The sequence below is a fragment of the Bidens hawaiensis genome, unplaced genomic scaffold (assembly GCF_021521415.1).
Source record: "Bidens hawaiensis isolate Kalapana, Puna unplaced genomic scaffold, B.hawaiensis_p1.1 tig00041101_1, whole genome shotgun sequence".
NCBI classification, from domain to species: domain Eukaryota; kingdom Viridiplantae; phylum Streptophyta; class Magnoliopsida; order Asterales; family Asteraceae; genus Bidens; species Bidens hawaiensis.
This window is the reverse complement of record NW_027497263.1, coordinates 140,296-164,117: the sequence shown is the minus strand read 5'-3', so window position 1 is coordinate 164,117 and position 23,822 is coordinate 140,296. Positions and strand designations below refer to the sequence as shown.

Here is a 23,822-nt window from a genome sequence, read left to right as displayed (position 1 = left end):
TTTAGTGTTACCACATGGATAAAAACACACTTTAACTCTTATAAAAGAACATAAATTTCTACTTCGAAAACAAGATTTATGAAATTTTTTTGATTGATCTTCGTATATGTAAATTTTAACTTTCATATTAAAATATTTACATGTCACATCACAGTGATCTTAGTTCTAAGATTCAAACAATGTTTTCTTGTGAAATTAGCCTTGTTTCTCTCCACGTATACAAAACTATTTGTTATTTACTTATTTTTTTAATTCTTTTGAATATATTCAACCGAGTTCTATAAAAATCACCTTATTTGAGTTAGAAACCTAAACAATGCTATTCTCCTTTTTTTAATCAGACCGGACCCAGAAAGTTTATACGTAATTCTTGTCACATGCATGATTTAAATCCAACACATTACCTTACCTTGCGTTTAACCTAGCTAGTATTTGCCAACTAAGCCTAGACTCATTTTACAACATATGATTGAGACTTTTAATTTGTTCCAACAATACAAACAAATATATTGGAATTAAATGTAATTTTACTAAAATTACAACATAATAAAATATTACATGCCCACATATATTCGGATATTGCCGTATAAAAAAGAGAATAAGATTCGTGAATCAAATTTTAAACTTATTTATCCCAACACACATTTTTCTATGTTTGATGATACAAACTAATGGCATTTTTTAAATTGACATAGTAAATTTAACCAAGTTTCATCTGAATCTTAAAAATTTTAACTATTCATGCGCATGTTGACAAAATCCTCATTACTATACAATCAGTTCCATCCATCTAAAGTCTACACATCAAACATTATTAATATATGAAGATATTAATGAAACAAACAACATCAACTATCTTCCCAGTTCTCTTTTCCTTGCTTCTAATATTGTTCATATTATGCATTGATGCTCAATCTTGCCACCCGACTGGAAAGCTTAGAGGTAAAAAACCGCCACATGGGAAATGCGTGAATGCCCTAGATTGTTGCAAAGCGGGCAAGTTTTATGAGACATGCACATGCTCTCCTCGTGTCACTAAGCATACAAAGGCAAAAATGACAATAAACGACTTTGAGAAGGGAGGGGACGGCGGAGGGCCATCTGAGTGTGACAAGAAGTACCACTCAAATAGCACGCCAGTTGTGGCATTGTCCACCGGGTGGTACAATAAGGGGAAAAGGTGTCACAAGTTTATTAATATACACTACAAGGGTAAGAGTGTCAAAGCTAAGGTGGTTGATGAATGTGACTCGACCCTAGGGTGTGATGAAGAGCATGGTTTTCAGCCACCATGCCCTAATAACGTTGTGGACGGGTCTAAAGCTGTATGGGAGGCCCTAGGGGTGCCTAAGAGCGATTGGGGTGAAGCGGAAGTTACTTGGTCAGATGGATAGTCTTGCTTGAAATTTAATTCCAATTCAATAAATGTAGTTCGAGAGGGTCACTATGGTGAATAAAGTAACCCTTACAACAATAAGGAAAGTCGAACTATTGTGTGCTAATATTTCCTTCAAGGGAATTTCAAACAATTTGTAATGTTTTTCTCTATTTCACTTTGGTTTTGTTGAATCTAATACTCCTGGAAGATTGTGGTGTGTAAAAGCTAAAGTATTAATCGGAGTATCGGACTAACCAAATAATCGAAATAAGTGAACTAAACCAAAAGCAAATAGTTTGGATGCTAGTTCTAGGATTAAAGAAAGTTTTGAGTTTGCTTTATCACAAAAAACCGAACCGAATTAACTAGTCGATCTTAATGAAAACCAAATGATGGTTGGTAGGCCAAAGGACACAAGGTCATCTCTAAGAATTCTTTAAAATTTTCTGGCTAAGGGCGATTAAAAAGCAGGGTGCTACAATCACGACTTTAATTATACTAGTATACTTTCCATTGCATCAATGAATTTTTTTTTAGGTTTTTATTTTAAAAGTAAATTTTATATATATATATATATAAATTTTTTGACAGTAAGAGGCCTCGGAGATTGGGCCTGAATTAGTCACCCTCCACGCGGGGCCTACTAAAGAGCGAAGTTTTGGCTAGCAACTGAATTTGAACTGAACCACACTATAATTTATGGTATACTTTTTGTTTGGTTTCATGAAATCTAACTAAACCAACTTAACTCTCCTAATACGTAAAATTCACCAAGTATGTAATAGGGATATATTGGCAATAAGTTATTAACAATGTTAAGTACTGGTATTATTCATAAATATATAGAAGAAAGGAAGCAAATTCAGTGAATTTTATGGTTTAATTAATCTCACAATCAACACCACATGTACCCTAGCATATGTTATTTAACATCTTATGGTTAAGTGCATATATGATATTAGTATAGTTGAGAACTTAAGACGATAGGTTTAACATATATATTACATATCTGAAATCAGTGTGTAGTTAATTTGTATGTTGTTATTAAGCAATACAATTATTTGATTTTGTAATACCTTAGGCGAGTATTTAGCGTGGAACCACCTTAAAGGGCGTCAATAACACAAGCTTCTAAGACTAAATCATTTTATGTGAAATGTCTCCGGGTTAATATTTTTCAATACATTGTAAAGTTGTCCTTTAAGGTTGGAAACTGTTTGTTATATACTTAAGTAATTAATTAATATTCTAGGGTAGCGTTTGGTATGCAGCAATGACAGGGAGAATGGAATGATTCATTGAATGGGAATGAAAAAAATGATGTTTGATTGCTCAATGAAATAGAATCATCCATTACACATAGAATCCCATTCCATCAAAACCATTCATTCCCACCCCCTTCTTTTTTTTCATTCCATTCCCCCTTTACTATACTTTCTCAATAACATCACCACTTAACAACAACCACCACCACAACTACCATCGCCACCACCACCACCTAACTGCCACCATTACCGCCGCCGCCACCACCACCACTTTACCACTGCCACCGCCACGGCCACGGCCACCACCACCATCATCACCACCTTACAACCAGCAGCACCACCGCCGTCGCCACCATCGTTGCGATAACCACCGCAACCATTATCATCGTCTTCGCTTAGCCATCACCGCCACCACCACTGTCATTACCTGACCACCACCACCACCGTTGTCACCATCACTACTAATGCTACCACCGCCACCACCACTACCACCACCACAACCATCGCCCCTGACATCCTGACCGCCACCACCACCACCATTTTCGTCACTGGAGCTACCACCACCATCACCACCACCGTCGCCAATGTAGTTTTTTTTTTTTTTTTTTTTTGGTAAAAAAAATTATTTTGATATAGAAGTGTTTTTATTATTTCCATTTCATTCCTACAATTTTTTGGATACCAAAAGTAATAATTCATTTCATTCCTCTAGATTAACCAAACAAGACAAAGGAATGCTAATGATCCATTTCATTCTCTTGTCCATTCCATTCCTTCTCTCATTACATTCCCCCCTTCATTCCATTACCTCCAACCAAACATACCCTAAGTGTTAGATGTTTTAATAAATTTTTGTGACCACATTTTCCGCATTAAGGTATATTTTAAAGTCATTTTCTAACTTAGGGTGTTACAAGATGAGATTTTTCCGCCACACTTCATAGGTATGGCTGATGATGAACTTGTTAAGGCCTTAGACAAAGATGATACTAAAGATGTGAAAGAAGCACCCGAGGACTCTAATTTTATGGTGGATCAAGATAACATGGATGAGGATGTGGCAGTTGACATGGATGATTTTAAATACTATTGAAGAGACCTCTAAGGATGATAGCCAAGATTAGGATTATCTAGAACATGATAGATTACTTTAATAGCAGAGATGATGATAACGATCCTCCACTTAAAAGAGCCATGAATAAGGTTAGGAAAAAGAAGAAACCACTGAATGATGCAAATATCCCGTTTTGTGTTGATCAACATATAGTAACAAAGAAGAATTCAAAGCTCTAATCAAAAGGCATGCTTTGGGAAGACAGTGAAAATTGATGCTGAGAGGGAATTTAATCCAACTAGTTTAATAAGATAATTTAAAAGAATCTAAGGTTTTAAGTGTAGTGGGAGATGATTTTATATCTAAGGCGGTGAATTGACACGAAATCAATCAGTTTCAATTACGTTCGTTACGATAACGAAACTAAATAAAAAAAAGCATAAAAAAACATGGCCCAATAACAGACCGTCACTTGGCCCAATGGGATGCTAGCGGCACCAAACTTCTATTTTATATATATTAGATAATTGCATATTCATGTGATGTGGTATGAAAACTTGTTAGTTTTTCAAAAGAATTTTGCTTCATAGAAAGTCGAGGTTTAAAATTTATAAAATGATTTTTATTTTAACTAGACCACACACAAAGAGGCAAGTGTACATATCATATATGTAGTATAGTATGGATAAGAACCAAGTATCGATCAACGGACACACTTGTTTGATTTGTACTACTAAATCGTTGTATTTATTTTAACCAGAAGTAAACATCATAGTAGTTTTGGTTTATAAATTTCAAAAGAATTTTAAATACATAAATAAAAGACAATATTTTGGGTTTTTATATTTTTATAGAGATAATCAAGGATAAAAGTGGATCATCTTAATTAAGACTCCTTTTAACTTGGTTTAACAATTAATTGGTAAACATGTGATATAAACTTACTTTGGCAATTAAATGTAGGACTAACACCTTATTCGTAAGTTTGTTAATTCATGATAATTAAAGAAAGAGATTTGCATAACTTTATGATCTCCAAAAAAACATCATTTTATGTAAGCAAGTTTGTTTATATTAAGTACTCATGAGGTAACTTACTTTGAAGATAAGACAATTTTTTAAATTACTAAGTGAATTGTCCTTGATATTTTAGTAAGAATAATCTTTGTATTACATTTAAGATACCAGTTAAAATTAGTTAAGTTGTAAAGGATCAACCTTGAATTATCAAGTATTAACCCACACAATTCTTGGACAATAGTAGAACTTTGCAATAACCATCCAAGAGTTGTTTATAATAGATTATGCTACACACTCACTTGACAAGTAATCAACCAAATTTAGTGGATTAACATCAACAATCCGTTTACATATCGTTGCTGATGTTCCCATTTTGAAGATGATTAATTGCTACTAATACTCCATTTGATCCATGTTTATATTAGGACTTATGTTTTATCAACCAGACCCTCACAAGAATGACAGTTCCCTAGCTTATCATCAAGCTCGGTACTTGGTGTCTCTTTCAAGGTTTATAACCAAGGCCTCACAAGAATGGTGGTTTCCCGGCTTATCATCAATTTTGGCTCTTGGTGTCTCTTTTAAAGATGATTTAACATTCCTCATCAAGTGATAATTGCAACATAATCTTTACTTTTTATAAACCAAACACACATTTAACCAATATCATTAAACTTTAGTTAAGAATCATTATAAACCAAGATAATACTATGAAAGTTTAGCTAATACTAAGCATAATGCTATACATCAATGTAACAGATACAACCATGATCAAATTAAAACAATCTAATCAATTTGGATGACTAATATTTGATGCTAATAACTTCTTCCAATAGCTTAATCTACTTGATCTTCAAAAGGTGGATGAATGGGATAATTCCCTAATTAATGGTGGTGAAAAGAGGTGAGTGAAGTTTATTAAGTGTTGTTGATGGTATCTTGAATGTGGTAGATGAGCATTCAATTTATAGGCTGATCAAGGCTCTCAACACACCTCGTGTTGACATGGGCACGCCCGTGTTGACTCTTTTGTCTGATAGTGATAAATGCTCGTTATCAGAAAGTCAACAGGAGAGAGAACACGACCCGTGTTGAGCATGGTCAAGGCCCGTGTTGATCCAGGAAGCTTTTATTTTGTCTTTTCACTTGTACTGTCAACAGCCCGTGTTGATATTAACATTACCCGTGTTTCCATCAGTTTTGTCTTTTCCTCTTGTACTTTCAACATGGGATGTATTGGTGTCAACATGCGCCATGTTGTGACTTCTGAAATTTGTCTTTTCCTCGTATGCTTGTAACATGGGGTGTGCTGAGTCGGTTTTCACAGTTTTCTCCGTTTTTCTTCGTACATCAGCTGGTTTTATTCTTTAAGGCTATAACTACCTAGAAATTGAAATTATAAACATTAATGGTTAATTATTCTAATATTATTGTTGATATTATGTCTATTTGGAGATATTTTAGTACTGAAAAGATGTATAAATTTATATATATATCACATATGTATTAGTGGAAGTTGAAAACTCTAGTGCATGGACATGATTCTTGGAGTGTCTTGCACTAGATTTAAATTTTAGTCCCAACTCAAATTTCACATTCATAATAACTGGAAAAAGGTACCTAAGACTTCTAATGTAAATGTTTTGATATCATATATATTTTTAAATGTTTTGTTTTTCTTTTAGGGCCTTGCACCAGCGTTAGGAAAAGTTTTTCCTATGGCCGAGCATGGATATTGTTAGAATATAATCTAATTAGAGAGGCCACATCTTCAAGGACCTATAGTGGAAGTATACTAGTGCTACAACAATTACTCAGGTTAACAATAAAAAGATGTGAGAAAACAAGATTTTAGGACCTATAGTGGAAGTGTACTAGTGCTACAACAATTACTTAGTATATTAGTGCTACAACAATTACTCAGGTTAACAATAAAAAGATGTGAGAAAACAAGATTTTAGGACCTATAGTGGAAGTGTACTAGTGCTACAACAATTACTTAGGTTAACAATAAAAAGATGTGAGAAAACAAGATTTTTCTCTACATGATGTAGGGTTTAATCTTGATGAGTTATTTGACGGGTTACCAGAAATGGGTCACGGGTCCTTTGGATGTGTCATAACAGTATGCACGTTAAATTTCTAGTCGAGAGGTGGACCGCGTACTGTGGAAGTGTGCGTGTAGTGCAAGCTGCGTGTGAAGTTGTGGACCATATTAGTAGGACTAGGTTGTTGGGTTTAATCTTGATTACGGGTCAAGTATGGTTTAACGGGTATAGGTTCGATGGATAGTGGTTTGGCTTGTTTTCCATAAGTTATCTAAAAAAGGTATATTGGTTTTTAATGATCCTAATTATTATCTTTTGGTCACTGTTGGTCCCAACTAATGAATTAGCTACTAATGGTCCCAACTTTTAAAGTATTTGTTCCTAACGGTCCGTGACTAACAGAATGCTAACGTCGTTAGTTTCAGGTCTCCGGAAAAACAGTTTTGGCCGGAAAACTCAATTTTTTTTCCGAAAACTCAACATTTTCATCCCAAACATCTTGTTAACTTCGTATCGGACCTTTATGAACCTTTTTCTAGTGAAAGCCCCAATTATTGAGGTCGCCGGAAACCCTAGAACCATCGTCGCAATCGGTTGAGGGTGCTCAAGTGGTGGCAATTGGTTAGCGGTGGGTGCGGTGTTCAGGTGGTGTTTTTCGGCAACAAATTTGAATTTTCTGGCCAAAAACGTTTTCCCGACGACCTGAAATGCGGACCATTATGAACAAATACTTTAAAAGTTGGGACCATCAGTAGCCAATTCATTAGTTCGGACCAGCAGTGACCAAAAGACAATAGTTGGGACTATTAAAAACCAATATAACTCTAAAAAATAAAGAGTCTAAAGACAAATCGGGCATAAAGGAACGTGGAGGTGCATGTGATGAAGAGTTGGTCAACCATTGACCACGCTTATTGGTAATTAACGTCGGTTATTAGTTTTATGTGAACATTGAATATTAGCATGATAGAATGTTGTACTAGTATCTTAGAATGCCTTTGTATTCTCAGTTTTCATTAAAAAAAATTTTGTAAGCAATCCTTGTGTTCATATTGTGTGTGTAATACCTGGCCCTGAACCAACATTTGGTATCAGAGCGCAAGATTGAGAAGAGAGGGTGATTTTGAGAGTTTGTGGAAAGAAAGGGATCAGCCCTTTTGCTGCAGGGTTGAAGAGGTAGTAGTAGAAGACCAAAGAAAGAAACACCGTCACCTGAAAGGAGAATCCAGCAAAGACCGACGTTGGAGAAGCACTGGCAAGAAGAGAGAAGACCGTTTCATGCTGACCAAACTAGCGTGAGAAAGACCATTGCCAGTAAAGAACGAAAGTCATAACAGAATGAACAGCCAAGACCGAAGTAGTTCTTCTTGCTGGAATGAAAGATCATAGACCGAAATTATGAACCGAAAATCGAGGTGTTCACACTAGGAAGAGAAAGGCCTCTTTCTGTATATCACCGGTGACCGTAACGAAGACCGATGCCTCCACAAGCTAAAGATAGGAAAGAAGCTTGTGTAGATAGGAGATAAAGAAACACATTAGAAAGAAGGCCATGAAATAATGAACGGTTTGTTTTTTTCATTTGATTTAGACGAAAAAAGAAAAATAAGAAAGTCGAAGCAAGTATCAAGTCATGTTTCGCTCATAGAAAGTAGAAAGATTGAAACTTTATGGTTCAAGTAAAAAGAAAATCCAATTTTGGATTAACAAAGAAAGGAAGGAAGAGACCAGTGGTGTTGCAAGAAAGTAATAAAGTAGCAAGCCACAAGAAAGAAAGAACGAGAGTCGATCAGAAAGAATGAAAAAAATCAACAACCATAAGAAGGAAAGAAAGAAAGAAAGAAAGAAGTGGACACATATTGTTCATAAAGAAAGACCGAACCGTATGGCTTGAATAGCAAGTTAGAAAGAAAGATGAACCGAAGAAAGCAAGTAAGTACAATTAGCAGGGACACACAGAATCAAGATTAAAGGGGTGAATGTTGGGTTTCATCTTGATTACAGGTCAAGTATGGTTTAATGGGTGCGGGTTCGATGGATAGTGGTTTGGTTTGTTTTCCTTAAGTCATCTAGTAAAGAAAGAGTTTAAAGATTGGCCATGCATAAAGGAACATGGAGGTGCATGTGATGAAGAGTTGGTCAGCCATTGACCGGGTTTATTGGTAAATTTACATGGGTTATTAGTTATTATGTGAACGTTGAATAGTATCATGCTAGTAGGACTTCAGTTTTGTTTTTATTATTATAAATAGCATGTAGTACCAGTAGCTTAGAATGCCTTTTGTTCTCTTAATTTTCATTAAGAAAGTTTGCAAGTAATCCTTGTGTTTATATTGTGTGTGTTTAGTGTGTGTAAAACCTAGGCCTGAACCAACATAGGTTGTTTATTTGTTTTCTATTTAAGTGCATGTACTTCGTTGTTTTGGATGAATGAATCAAGTTGCATTCCAAATATTGTTCTTCTTTCTTTTCTAACACTCATGTACAAAACTCTTAAATTGTTATTGTGATTTATTTGGGTCCTCAACCAACATATGAATGGTTAAAAGAGATTCCACCTAGGAGCTGAACTAGATCTCATTTCAATGGCATGATGTCATGTTTATATCTCTCACTTTAGTGTTATGAATCTATACTCTTAGTCGTATAACTTTAGTAATGTTTCTTATACATGAATGTCAATGTGTGGTGTCCTATTGAATAAATTATGTGAGATTTTTAATAGAGGTTAGTTGGAGGTAGAGAAGCCTATACTTACTCATCTAGAGTACATTATAGAGTATTTTATAAAAAATAAATTCCGTGGTGCACAAATTGATGCAAAAAGTGATAGACCCATTACACCCTCTACAACAAACACATTCAATGCAATTAAAACGAGGGTTATCCCGATACTCTTCTTCTATTAGAGGCCTAAGAAATTCCATGTAAGTGCGTCTTAGTCTTGTCAAATCTGTCTTTTTCAATTTATTTATTTGTATTTGTTTGCCTGACCTGGGCTTGTATTCGGATCTTTATCTTTAATAAAAAAAGTGTTTATTAGTAATTTATGTTGTTTGATCCATTTCAAATTGTTTTGGTACTTAATCATGTTAAAGCATCCTTAAAAACACTTAATTTGGCTTAAAATGAGTTTCTGGAAACTAAAAGGGCCAAAACTGCCAAAACGGGAAAGATGGTGGAACTAACCACGAGAAGTATGTGGTCAGTGTACAGTGAAAATGATTTCTAACATTATAAAGTGATTCAATTAACGAAGTGCTGATCATACTAGCAAACAGTTTGATTTTAATATTTATTAAACAAGTAAACAACTTTCAAACAATTAACAAAGACAAGTCACACCCTCAAGCAAGTAAGCAAACAGCTATCTCATGCAACTTAACAGATTAACAATCAATGATCAACACAGACTGATTAACTAGATAAACCTTAGGCATCCACGCTCGCTAACACACGGCACTGGTTATCAAACGGTCCCTGCCAGTGTGACTCAACTAAGGGCAAACGTATGCTTCATCATATTCAACTAGTCAAAACAATCCTATAAGCAATTATCATAGCAGCTGGCACAATAATTGTTCTGATCGAAATAAACCTAAACTGACTAAGTGCACAATAATACTAGACATCAATACTCATAGATTAATCAAAGAGGGTTACAAATAATTCATTCTTAATACATGAGAAAAACTGAAAGATACAATACTCTACATCCCAGGCATGACTCGAAGGATCTAGCCGTGTCTCGGTATCTCTCGGGCTTTGGTTATGATGTGGTAGAACATGTATGATGCCTTGAGATGATTGGAAGTGATGGTGGCCCTCCTTGCTGCTCTGAAAACCGCCTGGAAAGTGAATTCTCCTCTCTAGGGTCGTCAAAACGAAATAAAACATCAAACCCTAACTTTCCCGACTATGGGGACCATCGAGTAGCGCGATGACCAAATGACCATTACATCGCGCTATGCGATGGAAGATAACCTCATATTTGGATTCCTCTAGTTGAGAAACGCGAAATTCATATATTATGGGTCCCGTAACTCATTTTCTAGCCTAGGATATGCTCATTTTACTTCCTGGTCGCTTTTTGTGAACCCATCTTGTTCAGTTTTAGCATCGGCTTTAGGTTCCTCATCCAAACTCTTCTCGAATCCTTCTAACACTTCCTAAGACTTCAAGTTATGCTCCAGTCATCCCGAGATATCATTCCATGCTCGTACAAGTCTCAAATTTAGCATTTTTAACAATCAATGACCTGAAATACAAAAGCACGTATGAAGTACCAAAGTTCTAACAATGGCCTACCCAGTATGTATGTAGATTGTGTATTATTTCCTTTAGCATAATCAAGTACAAGAAATTCAAATGGGTAGAAAAATTCATCCACCTGAACCATTACATTAGTAACCATGCCCCGAGGAAGTGTATGAGTTTGATCCGCCAACACCATGGTGGTGTTCACCCTTTCTAGCGGGCCAGATTCATACTGATCATATAAACTACCGGGCATGATAATAACACATACTCCAAGATCTAGAAGTGCCCGACCAGTTTTAAATTCCCAAATTTGAATTGATAAAAATGGCACTCCCGGGTCTTGGGGTTTACTTGAGGTGGTATTATCCTCCACCTCCTCATCTCTCCTATTGGTCAATTTACCATTTAAACATTTTTCACAAGTGCAATTTTCACAAAAAGACAATTCATCTGTATTTAGTTTCAATTCATTTTGAAAAATTGTTTCATTTTGACCAACGCAATCATTCTCATCACTAACATCTTTCACCACCGCCTCAATAAACTGTGGTGGTGAATCAAATTCAACACAAGTAATTTCAAAATGAGGTAAAAGACTTACCGCATTGATGTGCACATTGTTTCCCTTCTTTGAACTTGAACTGAAGTGCTGCGGGTTTACTGTGGTATTGCTCGGTAACTGACCTGCGTTTTTGTGAAATCTCGCCACATCTGCTGCGAGTTGACCAATCTGCTTCGACATCGCCTCTGAAGACTTATCTCTCAACTCGAACTATTTCTGCGTCTCTTTCTGATTATCTGTCACCAACTTCAACAACGCATCTAACTTCGAGTGTACCGACTCATCTGAATTACCTGAATTACCCTTCTGCTGGTCTTGATTCTGGTTACCCGATGGATTGTTACCCCGGTAGCCGTCTCTGTTATACCCCCGACTACTATTCTGAATGTATGAACCCTGATGATAACCGCCCTGGCGGTAGCTGTTCTGCTATCGGTTCTGACTGGACCCTTAAAAGTTCGGGTCCGACTGACTCGAGGCATTCCCATATCTGAAATTCGGGTGGTTCCTCAGGCGGGGGTGATAGGTGTTTGAATTAAACCCCTGACCTTTGAAATCCCTATAAGCATAATTAACCTCTTCGGGCTCTTCTTCGTCTTCATACTCGGGGAAATCATCTGCTGTGTGTCCCAGTTCCCCACAATCTTCACAAACTGGGAAATTTACCCCGACTTTACCAACCTCCTTTTTACCCTTATCATTCTTCAACATTGCCAATTCTCGTTCCAAAGCTGCTATACGTTCAGATTCACTCGCTGTTGATGTTACTTTCGGTTGTCAAGTGTTTTCTTCTTCTTTCAGCAGAGGCTTCGGCTATTGAATCTTGGCACATAAATTCAAGGAAATCCCAATCATCTTCCTTGGGTTGGTTTAACAGTTGACCATTACATGATGCCTTCAAATACTTCCAATCCTCATATGTCAACCCGTCAACAAAACTCTTAACTAACTCCCACAACTCTATCTGATGGTGCGGGCACTTTCTAATCATTTCCTTAAAACGAGTAAATGTCTCATGAAATAACTCACCCGGTAACTGTGAAAAGTGACGAATCTCGATCCGGGCTTCGTTTGTCTTTGACTGCGAATAATACTCGTTAAGGAAAACCTGCTGCATCTCACCCCAGTTCTCAATACTATGCATCGGTAGCGATTTGAACCAGTGTTTGGCTTTGTCATTTAATGAAAACTGGAACAACCGCAAACGAACCACATCCTAATCGTATGTACCATCACCGATAGACCCGCAAATAGCTGAAAAATCTGACAAGTGTGAATACGGGTCTTCAGATCCCAGTCCGTGAAAATAAGGAACTATGTTAATGTAAGACGGACGAGATTTGAATGTCGGTTGTCCCTATACATGAGCCTGTGGGACAATCGGTGAGGCACCATCTGAAATAGCCGGTCTTAACCGACTATTAACACCCTGAGCCGGTAGCCCGTAATTCCTTCGTCTGACCCTTGGCTCCTTAAAATCTCCCCGGTTAACCTGAATCGGTTGTCTTCGTTCCTCCCGATATCTTCCAATACCACCTTTGTCTGGGTTTCTGTTTCTCCACCTGTTACCTCTCACCCTAACCGGTTCTTCCACCTCTTCAACCTCCTCAATCCGTATACCCTCATCTGCATTTCTCGGCATAAACCCGTCATTCCTTCTAATCCTCAAATCATCCCCATTACTACCATAATTCCTCGGTTCTTGTTCTTCCTCATCTCCCTCTTCTTCATCTTCAGTATGATTACTAACGTGATCATAATCTTGAATAATCAGCTGTCGGTAGCGAGGGGTATTGTTCGGGGCTGATGGTCCGAGTCTGTCATAGTTTCGGTTTCGGTTTCTGGATTGTCGGGCTGAATTTTGTAGTTGTTGGTTTGTATTGATAGGTGGCATCCGGTCATTGTTTAGTGGATTTTGGGTATTAGGTGGGTTTTGGTTATTTGGTGGATTTTGTTCGGGTTGGAAAACATTGATCTCGGGTGGTGAGTTTTGGTTTTAATTATGGTACTGGTTCCGACCTTCCATGTCTGGCTGTTTGATCTGAGCTCGGTTCTGCCGAGCTACATGTTCAATTTCTGGCTCATAAATCAGTGAAGAACCTCTTCCTGAATAGCGGGTGTGCATAAACCTGTTACCTGCACAAACAACACACCTCGCATAAAATGGGAAAATAAAACTAAACTAAAAATAAAAATAACAACTAATTAACTAAGAAATTAATTAATCACAAAAACACTAAGCGCACTAACTCCGCGGCAACGGTGCCATTTTGATGCTAGACTATCGCTATCTAGTCAAAAACAAGTAAATCAATGTCCTAATCACCTAAGCAAGCTAGAGTAAGTAGGGTGTCGAACCACGAGGAGTATGTGGTCAGTGTGCAGTGAAAATGATTCCTAACATTATGAAGTGATTCAACTAACGAAGTGTTGATCACACTAGCAAACAGTTTGGTTTTAATATTGATTAAACAAGTAAACAACTTTCAAACAATTAACAAAGACAAGTCACACCCTCAAGCAAGTAAGCAAACAGCTATCTCATGCAACTTAACAGATTAACAATCAATGATCAACACAGATTGACTAACTAGATAAACCTTAGGCATCCACGCTCGCTAACACACGGCACTGGTTATCAAACGATCCCTGCCAGTGTGACTCAACTAAAGGAAAACGTATGCTTCATCATATTCAACTAGTCAAAACAATCCTATATGCAATTATTATAGCAACTGGCACAATAATCGTTCTGATCGAAATGAACCTAAACTGACTGAGTGCACAATAATACTAGACATCCATACTCATAGATTAATCAAAGATGGTTACAAATAATTCGTTCTTAATACATGAGAAAAACTGAAAGATACAATACTCTACATCCTGGGCATGACTCCAAGGATCTAGCCATGTCTCGGCATCTCTCGGGCTTCGGTTATGATGTGGTAGAACATGTATGATGCCTTGAGATGATTGGAAGTGATGGTGGCCCTCTTTGCTGCTCTGAAAATCGCCTGGAAAGTGACTTCTCCTCTCTAGGGTCGTCAAAACGAAATGAAACATCAAACCCTTACTTTCCCGACTATGGGGACGATCGCGTAGCACGATGGACATATGACCATTCAGTCGCACTATGCGATGGAAGATAACCTCATATTTGGATTCCTCTCGTTGAAAAACCCGAAATTCATATATTATGGGTCCCGTAACTCATTTTCTAGCCCAGGATATGCTCGTTTTACTTCCTGATCGCTTTTTGTGAACCCATCTTGTTCAGTTTTAGCATCGGCTTTAGGTTCCTCATCCAAACTCTTCCCAAATCCTTCTAACACTTCCTAAGACTTTAAGTTATGCTCCGGTCATCCCGTGATATCATTCCATGCTCGTATAAGTCTCCAATTTAGCATCTTTAACGATCAATGACCTGAAATACAAAAGCACGTATGAAGTACCAAAGTTCTACAAATATACTAAACAAAACTACTATATATAAATACCCCAACATCAGGTTTCAGCTCTTTTATCTTTAAATCTTTATCCAAGTCATGTTATGATTCAAACTTGTGGCTTCTGGAACATTCCTTCATCATCATCTATCATAAACACATGATCCAAATCCTTTAATTCGAATGGTAATCCGATTTTAGTATCTATCATGCTTTATTTAAATTTTAAGTTATCAATTGGATTTAGTTGATAAACCCAACCTCCATTTCAAATCCTATATAATCAAGTGTTCCTCTACCTTCATTCTCTGCTATCCAACCCATCAACCACCTTCTCTTTCACAAATTTAAGCATAATATAGGTGTTATTCAAGAGTTGACCACACAAAATCAAGCGGGTCTCTAAATCTTATTTCTTCTAGATCTATTATCAAATCCCCGATAAGTTTATGTTTTTATGAATTGTTACTTACCCTTGAATGAAAGCCCTCATCTGATTTCAATAGATTTAAGAGGTTTCATGTTCAATTTAATCAATATCAAACTATGGTTTATGTTAGAAACTAAATTGGGGCTTTTCATTACACCATGAATCGACCCGAATTAGCCTCTGACTTTTCAATGTTTTATATTTGTAATCAGGTTTGGACATGTTGTACCCGAATTCGATCTCGTAGCGACATTCGTACCAACTACGAATCGAACACTCGCTTAAGTTTAAATTCATATTTTAATTTAATGTTTAAATTCATATTTTATTATATATTCTTTTTTGTATGGTTTGATTTGATTTTAACTTTATAATATTTATTTGAATTTCAGGGCATCCTCAAGTTTAGTTCGGTCAGGTCACATAAGTCGGTTTCTTCTATTTTAATCATCTTCTTTCACTCGCCAATTTTTAAGGTGAGTAAATCACATCCCCTTTTTAATTTTAATTTTTTTGGGGACAACATGTATTATATAAATCTCAAAGTTATTATTCCACATCCTCAATTACAATTCTAATATATGCGTTTACGTGTGTCGCTCAATAATTTGTTAACACGTTGGTGGCCTTATCCTCATCCTCATTAGTAAGATCTTATGTTTTGTTTGTATCTTGACCTAGTGTCACAATGAATGGATTTTTATTTGTTATTGTTGCAAGTTAATTGTCGTAATTACGTATCCGCATGGGAATTGATTTTTATTATTATATATATTAAATTGTGTATTTACTCACCAACCTTGTGTTGATTTAATTTATTTTCATACATGTTGCAGGTTATCATCTTTACTGATTGAAGAAATAAGTTAGTAGTTTGGGGTTTAGGTTATCTATAAAATAAACAATTTATCTTCATGTTTTGAAAGTTTGGATAAATGTTTTATTTGAATTTTGTGATGTACTTTGGTTATTTAAAATTTAATAATTAGTTATTGTCACTACATTATTGTTAGTGTCTTGTAAGCTACTGTGCAATTAGTTGGGCTCGACATTTCCATCATAGGTTGGGGTGTGACAGATCTGACCAATGTGTTGTGGATGTGGAGAGAAACCATTTTCTGGCAGGAAATGGAAGTTGATTAACATGTTGTGTAAGCATGTAGTGGTGGTCAACTAGAACATGGCAGCGAATGTATCCAAGTTCGTATTCTTGAGACGTGGGTTGGTGAGGTTTTCTAGCCAGATACTTGGAAAGAATTTATACATGAACACAATTGATATAATGAATGTCTAAGTTCTTTGTATGCCATCGTATGTCGTACGATACTCCCACCTCCAAAATATCATTAACAAACTGGTAGGCTAAAGAAGAATAAGAGAAAATTACCACCTCCAAAATGAAACCTGGAAAATCCTAAATCAGACTACTAACTACAAGCAAGTGTACATATAGGTTGCAGAATAGCTAAGGAAGCCTGGGATATCGAACCCCAGAGACACTTTTCAATAAACTAAACTATAACTAAAAGCTGATTAATTAATAATTTAGAAAATTGATTTTTATGTTTTAAATAGTTTTATTTTAAAACTATTATTACTTGATCTAATTAATTAAACTAAAAAAACAAATTACCAGATTTAAGATTTTTAATGAATTCAAGTATGAGACACGGCTACCTAGGCAAGTAATCTGAATTGTGATGTCCTGGAATTATCGGTCGTAGGAACTTTCTATGGGAACCAGAATCTAAGGATACGACATCCTAGGAAACCTAATGGTCCTTGATCACTCTCATGGTGTCACCTAAGAATATCGTTGTATGTTTAATTAACCATTTTCATGTTATAACCAAATTAAATCACTGGCCTGATGGCCAGTGCATGTTTCTTAAGTCGGAGAACCGGCTTGGGCCGCAGGTCCGAGTCCCCCAGGCCCAGTTTTTTGGTAGTTTATTTTTTAAGCCTTTTAATCGATATTTTTTCTTATATTAATTGATATATATAAAAACTAAAGAAACATTGTTTTTCTAAACTAAAACCCCAAGTTATTATTCTCCCGGTTATTGAACTTTTTCCACTATTTCTTTATATATATATATATATATATAGGGTAAGGATCCTAAAAGAACCATTGGCAAATTGAGAACTTTGAGAACCATTTTGGACCACAAAAAAAATGTTAAAAAAATTATAAAACAAACAAAACCGAAAATATTAAAAAAGTAAAAAAAACAAAATTCTTATATTTCATTCCGGTTTCATTAAAAAAATAGAAATTTTTTTTTCTTTTTAATTCGTATTATATCTATACACATATGTATACTTTCATTTAATCTCTAGTTACGTAATATACACATATGTACATTATCATTTATCTTAAATTATACATATGTGTATAGGAAAAAACATGTGTGTACATATTATACATATATGTATAATAAAAAAACCGATTTTTTTTCTTTTTAATTCGTATTATACCTATACACATATGTATACTTTTATTTAATCTCTAGTTATGTAATGTACACATATGTACATTATCATTTACCTTAAATTATACATATGTGTATAGGAAAAAAAACATGTGTGTACATATATGTACATATTATACATGTATGTATAATTTAGCTAAACCGAGAATTTTTTTTTTAGAAACCGGGATGGTAAATAAGAACTTTGGTTTTTTTACTTTTTTTATTTTTATGTTTTTTTTTTGTTTTATGATTTTTTTTATTTTTGGGTTTTTTTGTAGTCCAAAATGGTTCTCATAGTTCTCAATTCCCAAAAAGTTCTCACATGATCCTGATCCTATATATATATATATATATATATATATATATATATATATATATATATATATGTATAATACATGAGACAATAGTAAATTAACACACTTGATTTTAAAAGTTTTATAAATGCTAATGCATAAAGTGCATATATAAAAAGGGGTAAACTTGTCTTTAAACATAATTCATTTAACTTACAAGTTTGCCGCCTCATCTTTAACCATATTATGTTTTTAATTTTAATCTTAATCTAACTTCCCCCCATGATTTTTAAACGACCATAATTTTTTCGTACGCTAATATATTTGTAAAAAAAGTTCACCATAAAATCGAGCATTTTATTCTCTTTAATTTGAGTATGATATTGTTATAATTTTTTTAATTTTTAAAAATATTAATAAGTTACGTAGCTGTGCTCGATGCCAGTTTTTGATGGTTTATAAGTTAAGCTTGTGAGCCCAACCATTAGTATCGATTTTTTGCCGTCCAAACCAAAATTAAATCATTGAAAATTGAAACCGAATCGTTATCAACTCTCTTATATATAAAAAAATAGGAAAAATGATATTAGCAACATAAATATTAAAGATAAATAGAACACCTAGGATGCGAAATTATAACAAGAACGAAGATTATAAAAAATCATACTGGAATTAGGTTAATTTAAAGCTGTAATAGTCATGTTTACTTGTATTTTTGTTCAATTATATCTTAAACTAGTTTTAAAGCCCATGTAACACACGAGATGATCCAAATATTAAAGTTATAAAATGATTTTATTTACATGATTACATGTATGCTTATATCTATACTACGTATACATAAATTGATTTTATTTATATCTATAAAATGATTTTTTTCAAAAAAAAAATGAACTTAATAAATAATAATAATAACGCAGGTGCAAAAACATACCTGAGAATAGGGGTGCAAACGAGCCAAGGCGAGCCCGAGCTCGACTAGGCTCGAGCTCGGCTCGTTTCGAGCTTTGTTTTCAAAGCTCGAGTTCGGCTCGTGAGTAGATTTTCAGGCTCGAGCTCGGCTCGGGCTTGGCTCGTTTACTATATATCAATTATTTTTTTATATAATTATAATAATTTTTATATATTTTTTTATTATAAATTTATGTATAAAATAATATATATTATTTAGTTATTTTTAATTATTTTTTCATAACATTATATATATTAACTAATAATTATTAAATATATATTTTAAAAAGTTATATAAATGACAAGCTCGTTTAGGCTCGCGAGCCGGCTCGAGCTCGATAAGTGAAGCTCGAGCTTGGGCTCGTTTATTAAACGAGCTTACTTTTAGGCTTGAGCTCGGACTTGGGCTCGATTAAGCTCGGCTCAATCGAGCTTTTTAACAAATTGATCTCGAGTAGCTCGCAAGCAGCTCGGCTCGTTTGCACCCCTACCTGAGAATGGTCTTTCTCAGTATCATATATATATATATATATATAATTGAAAGAATTTTGGTTATGAACCAATTTCAAAAAAGATTTTTAATACAATAATAGTTCTGAGCTACACCATGAAAATGATTTATAATTTTGAGAGGGCTTCTCGACTTTGCCATAATGACCACACATAAAAATAATACGTTAACCTGTTCAATTTTGTGAATGTTTTGCTTCACTTGAGCATAAATTTGTATGACATGTTTCACGCACTATATTTTAATCACCATTAAAGGAAAATTCAACGCTGACACAAATGTTTTAAATTTGATAAAAGTTAGAAGCATTGATAGGCCTGGAGGTAGCATGTCAAAAGTGTTCGTTGTCTTTTCTTAAATTTTAATAGTTGCGAAAAAAATAGCCAATTAGCCAAATCCCAAATCTTTTCATTGTTTCCAAAAATGACATTGAAAATAAATTCGAAACCTAAATCACGTTTAAAATTCTAACAATCATTTTTTTTGACATGTTCAAGTCAAGTCTTTGAACCCGTAACAAATTTGATGATAAATCTACTTGCATTTTCAAACTTTTAAAAATACTCATATTACCCATTTTTGACCCGTAACAAATTTTGAGCCAAATGTAATGTACCACACAATATATTTACCAACTTTTGACCTGCAACAATCAAAGTTAAGTCCCACAAAAACATGAAACAATCATTGATAAAAAAAAATGTGAAACTGACTATGATAAACTTTATTATATATGAAAGTGAATGATATATATTGTTACATTTTAACAAATATATATATATATATGTATATATATATATATATATACACTTTAGTAAATTAACTGAAAAATAAATGGATAAATTTAAAGCATTTATTTATCATTTATAAGAATATTTATTCTTATAAAAATGTGTAGTATATATAATAAAATAGAGTTTAAAAAAATGAATAATTATTAATCTATGACAGAATTATTAATTTGGAGGGAAAAAAGTTATGAGAATTAATCACAAACTGACACGTGTCTACAATTATTTTACTTTATTAGAATAGGTAGATATCTATACTATATATAATACATGAGAAAAGGGTAAATTAAGACACTTGATATTAAGAGTTTTACAAATACGAAGGCATAAAGTATATGTGTAAAAATGGATAAACTTATTTTTTAAACACAATTCACCTAACTTACAAGTTTGCCTCCCTCATCTTTAACGATATTATGTTTTTAATTTTATTCTTAATCTAACTTCCCACCACGATTTTTAACTGACCATAATTTTTTCGTAGGCTAATATATTTGTAAAAAAAAGTGCACCATAAAATCGAGCATTTTATTCTCTTTAATTTGAGTATGATATATAATTTTTTCAATTTTTTAAAAAATTAACAAGTTACGTATGGGTGCTCGATGCTGGTTTTTGATGGTTTGTAAGTTAAACTTGTGAGCCCAACCATTAGTATCGATTTTTCGTCGTCCAAACCAAAATTGAATCATTAAAAATTGAAACCAAATCGTTACCAACTCTCTTATATATAAGAAAATAGGAAAATTAATAATTTTAGCAACATAAATAGTAAAGATTAATGGAACACCTATGATGTGAAATTATAACAAGAACGAAGATTATAAAAAATCATACTGGAATTAGGTTAATATAAAGTTGTAATAGTCATGTTTACTTGTATTAAAAAAGAGTTTGTTCAATTATATCTTAACTATATCTAATATATATAACAAAACTTGTCAAATACTAAATAATAAAAGAGATTAAAATGCATACAACATTTAAATTTGTTTTGATTTCATATAGCCGGTTTTCAGCATAAGCCGCGAACCAAACCATTAGCTACGGTTTGAAAATTTTGAAACCAACCAACCGAATGAAAGTAAAAAAAAAAAACCGACCGTGAAACCAAACTGATGATCGGTTTAAAAGGTTTAAAGGCATTAAACCAAACCAAGAACACTCTTAATTGTTATGTGATTCGCAGGGTTTGCGTTCGGACACCCGCCGCATCACGAGGGCACCCGCCTAATATATATACACACACACACACACATATATATATACATATATATATACACACATATTTATATACACATATATATATCAGGGAGATTTCAAATGAGAACTCCTTTGAATTTTAAGAACTCAACGCAACGATTTTTTTTTCGAATCTTTTTTACACAAGCGTAATACATGTGGGTTACATATACGTAAAAAATTACATAACTTTTTACGCACCGATTCGACTCTTTAAACATGTGTAACGAACGTAAAAGTTAGTGTAATCACTTGCATCTTTGTTCTCTCTCCTACTTTGACTTTTTGGTCAAATTTAATCTCAAGCACATATTCCAATCCATTTAAATAAATGTGTGATCAGTAATTAAGTTCTAAAGTTCTTAAAACTCAACATGCTTTTCAAAATATCTCTCCCCTATATATATATATATATATATATATATATATATAGGAAGAGAATCAAGCGGAAACTCATCTTTAGAGAGAAAACTTAAAAACTCGTAAAGAAATATTTGTAATTAAAAATAAAAAAATATTTTCAAATTTCCGTTTTCGCATTTATTCTTATATTTTGTTACCCTTCACTCAAAAAAAATAAAAAAATAAACCTTGTAATGCACATACGTATTACTGTGCGATACCATTGTATTACGCATATGTATTACTATGTATTTTTATGTTCAATAGTGTTTAATTGCATATATTCAATATTGGTGTATTGTATATGTGTAGTAGTGTTGTATTATATGCAAAAAAAAAACTAATAAAGTAAAAGTCGATGTAGTGTACATGTGCGTTAATGTTGTATTACACATATATACAAATGTGTATTTGATGTGCGTATTAGTCTTATATTGCATATATACAATGGTGTGTATCAAATATGTGCAATAGTGTTTTATTCTATGCAACACAACACTTTTGCATATATGCAATGCACACTATTATACATATGCACTACACCGACGAGATTACCGACAAGGTTTCTTTTTATTTTTTTGGAAAAATAACAAGATATAAAAATAATAGAAAAAAAAGAAACTACAAAAAAGTTAAAATAAAAGTTAAAAATAATTCTTTAGGAGTACTTAAATTTTCTCTTTTAGAGGAGTGTGTGTGTGTGTATATATATATATACCCATATAGAAATGTGCATATGTATATAAAAATATTCAGTTTAACTTTTAATAAATATAAAACCAAGTTAACGGCCTTTTTCCGAAAGTTAACTTTTATTATCATCCAATCACTCATTCCACCCGTTATGGTAACTAATTCACATCCCTCTTTTTTACCGTTTTACATTTTTGGGGGCGTTATGCGTTCACAAGTTAATTAGACTATCATTTTCACTACAATTCCATTATTTGCGTAATATGAAATTGCTCGATTAGTTGATTCGTGTGAATTGTGACTACGTGTTTATTTTGAATTATGGTTGTTGGTATCTCATCATCATCCTCATCCTCATTCTCATTAGTATGATTGTACGCCATCGGAGTAGCTCATTATCTATGTGATTCAAATGAAAAAGAAAACTTTTATATTATTCTTATGATAGTTGTAGTAGTTCATATTTATCACGAAGAATTGTCTTTTGTAGTAATATATATATATTAAAAAAACCGTGATTACTTGCTCAACTTTATGTTGACAAACTATATATTTTCACGCATGACGCATGTAGCTTTTTGGGATGAAGAGAAAAGTTAAAGAATAGTTTAGACCTTAGGATGAATGATGAATAATGATGAATTTTTATTTTTAATTAATTAAATTGTAATGATTATTTCTTTTGAGACAATGTTTGTAACACCCCGTAACCGCAGCGGAAACGTAAACGGGATGCAACAGACACCTCTGATATCAACCACATTGTTTATAAAGAAAACTGAATACATTAATATACTTCAAATTACATTATCTCATATTTCATTACCGTCTAGGTGATACACACATCATAAAATACGATACATAATTCTATTTAATATAATGTATCATAACATGTCGCACGCAAATCTTACACACATCAAGCCCTTAGAACGTAAGCAATCACTTCATCTTAATCGTACCTGAAAAGCATGTGAGAAAACGGGTCAACTACGAATAGTT

General features: G+C 33.9%; 1 protein-coding gene across 1 annotated transcript; it reads left to right on the top strand.

The window, feature by feature from the left end:
- Positions 1-833: 833 nt before the first annotated feature.
- LOC143592626 (putative ripening-related protein 1) lies at positions 834-1,496 on the top strand. Its single transcript, XM_077072505.1, has one exon. The coding sequence runs from the start codon at positions 834-836 to the stop codon at positions 1,392-1,394; it is 561 nt and encodes a 186-aa protein (XP_076928620.1). The 3' UTR covers positions 1,395-1,496.
- Positions 1,497-23,822: the final 22,326 nt, after the last annotated feature.

Coding starts and splice junctions, on each gene's coding strand:
- LOC143592626 (XM_077072505.1), top strand. CDS start 834: ATGAAACAAACAACATCAACTATCTTCCCAGTTCTCTTTTCCTTGCTT.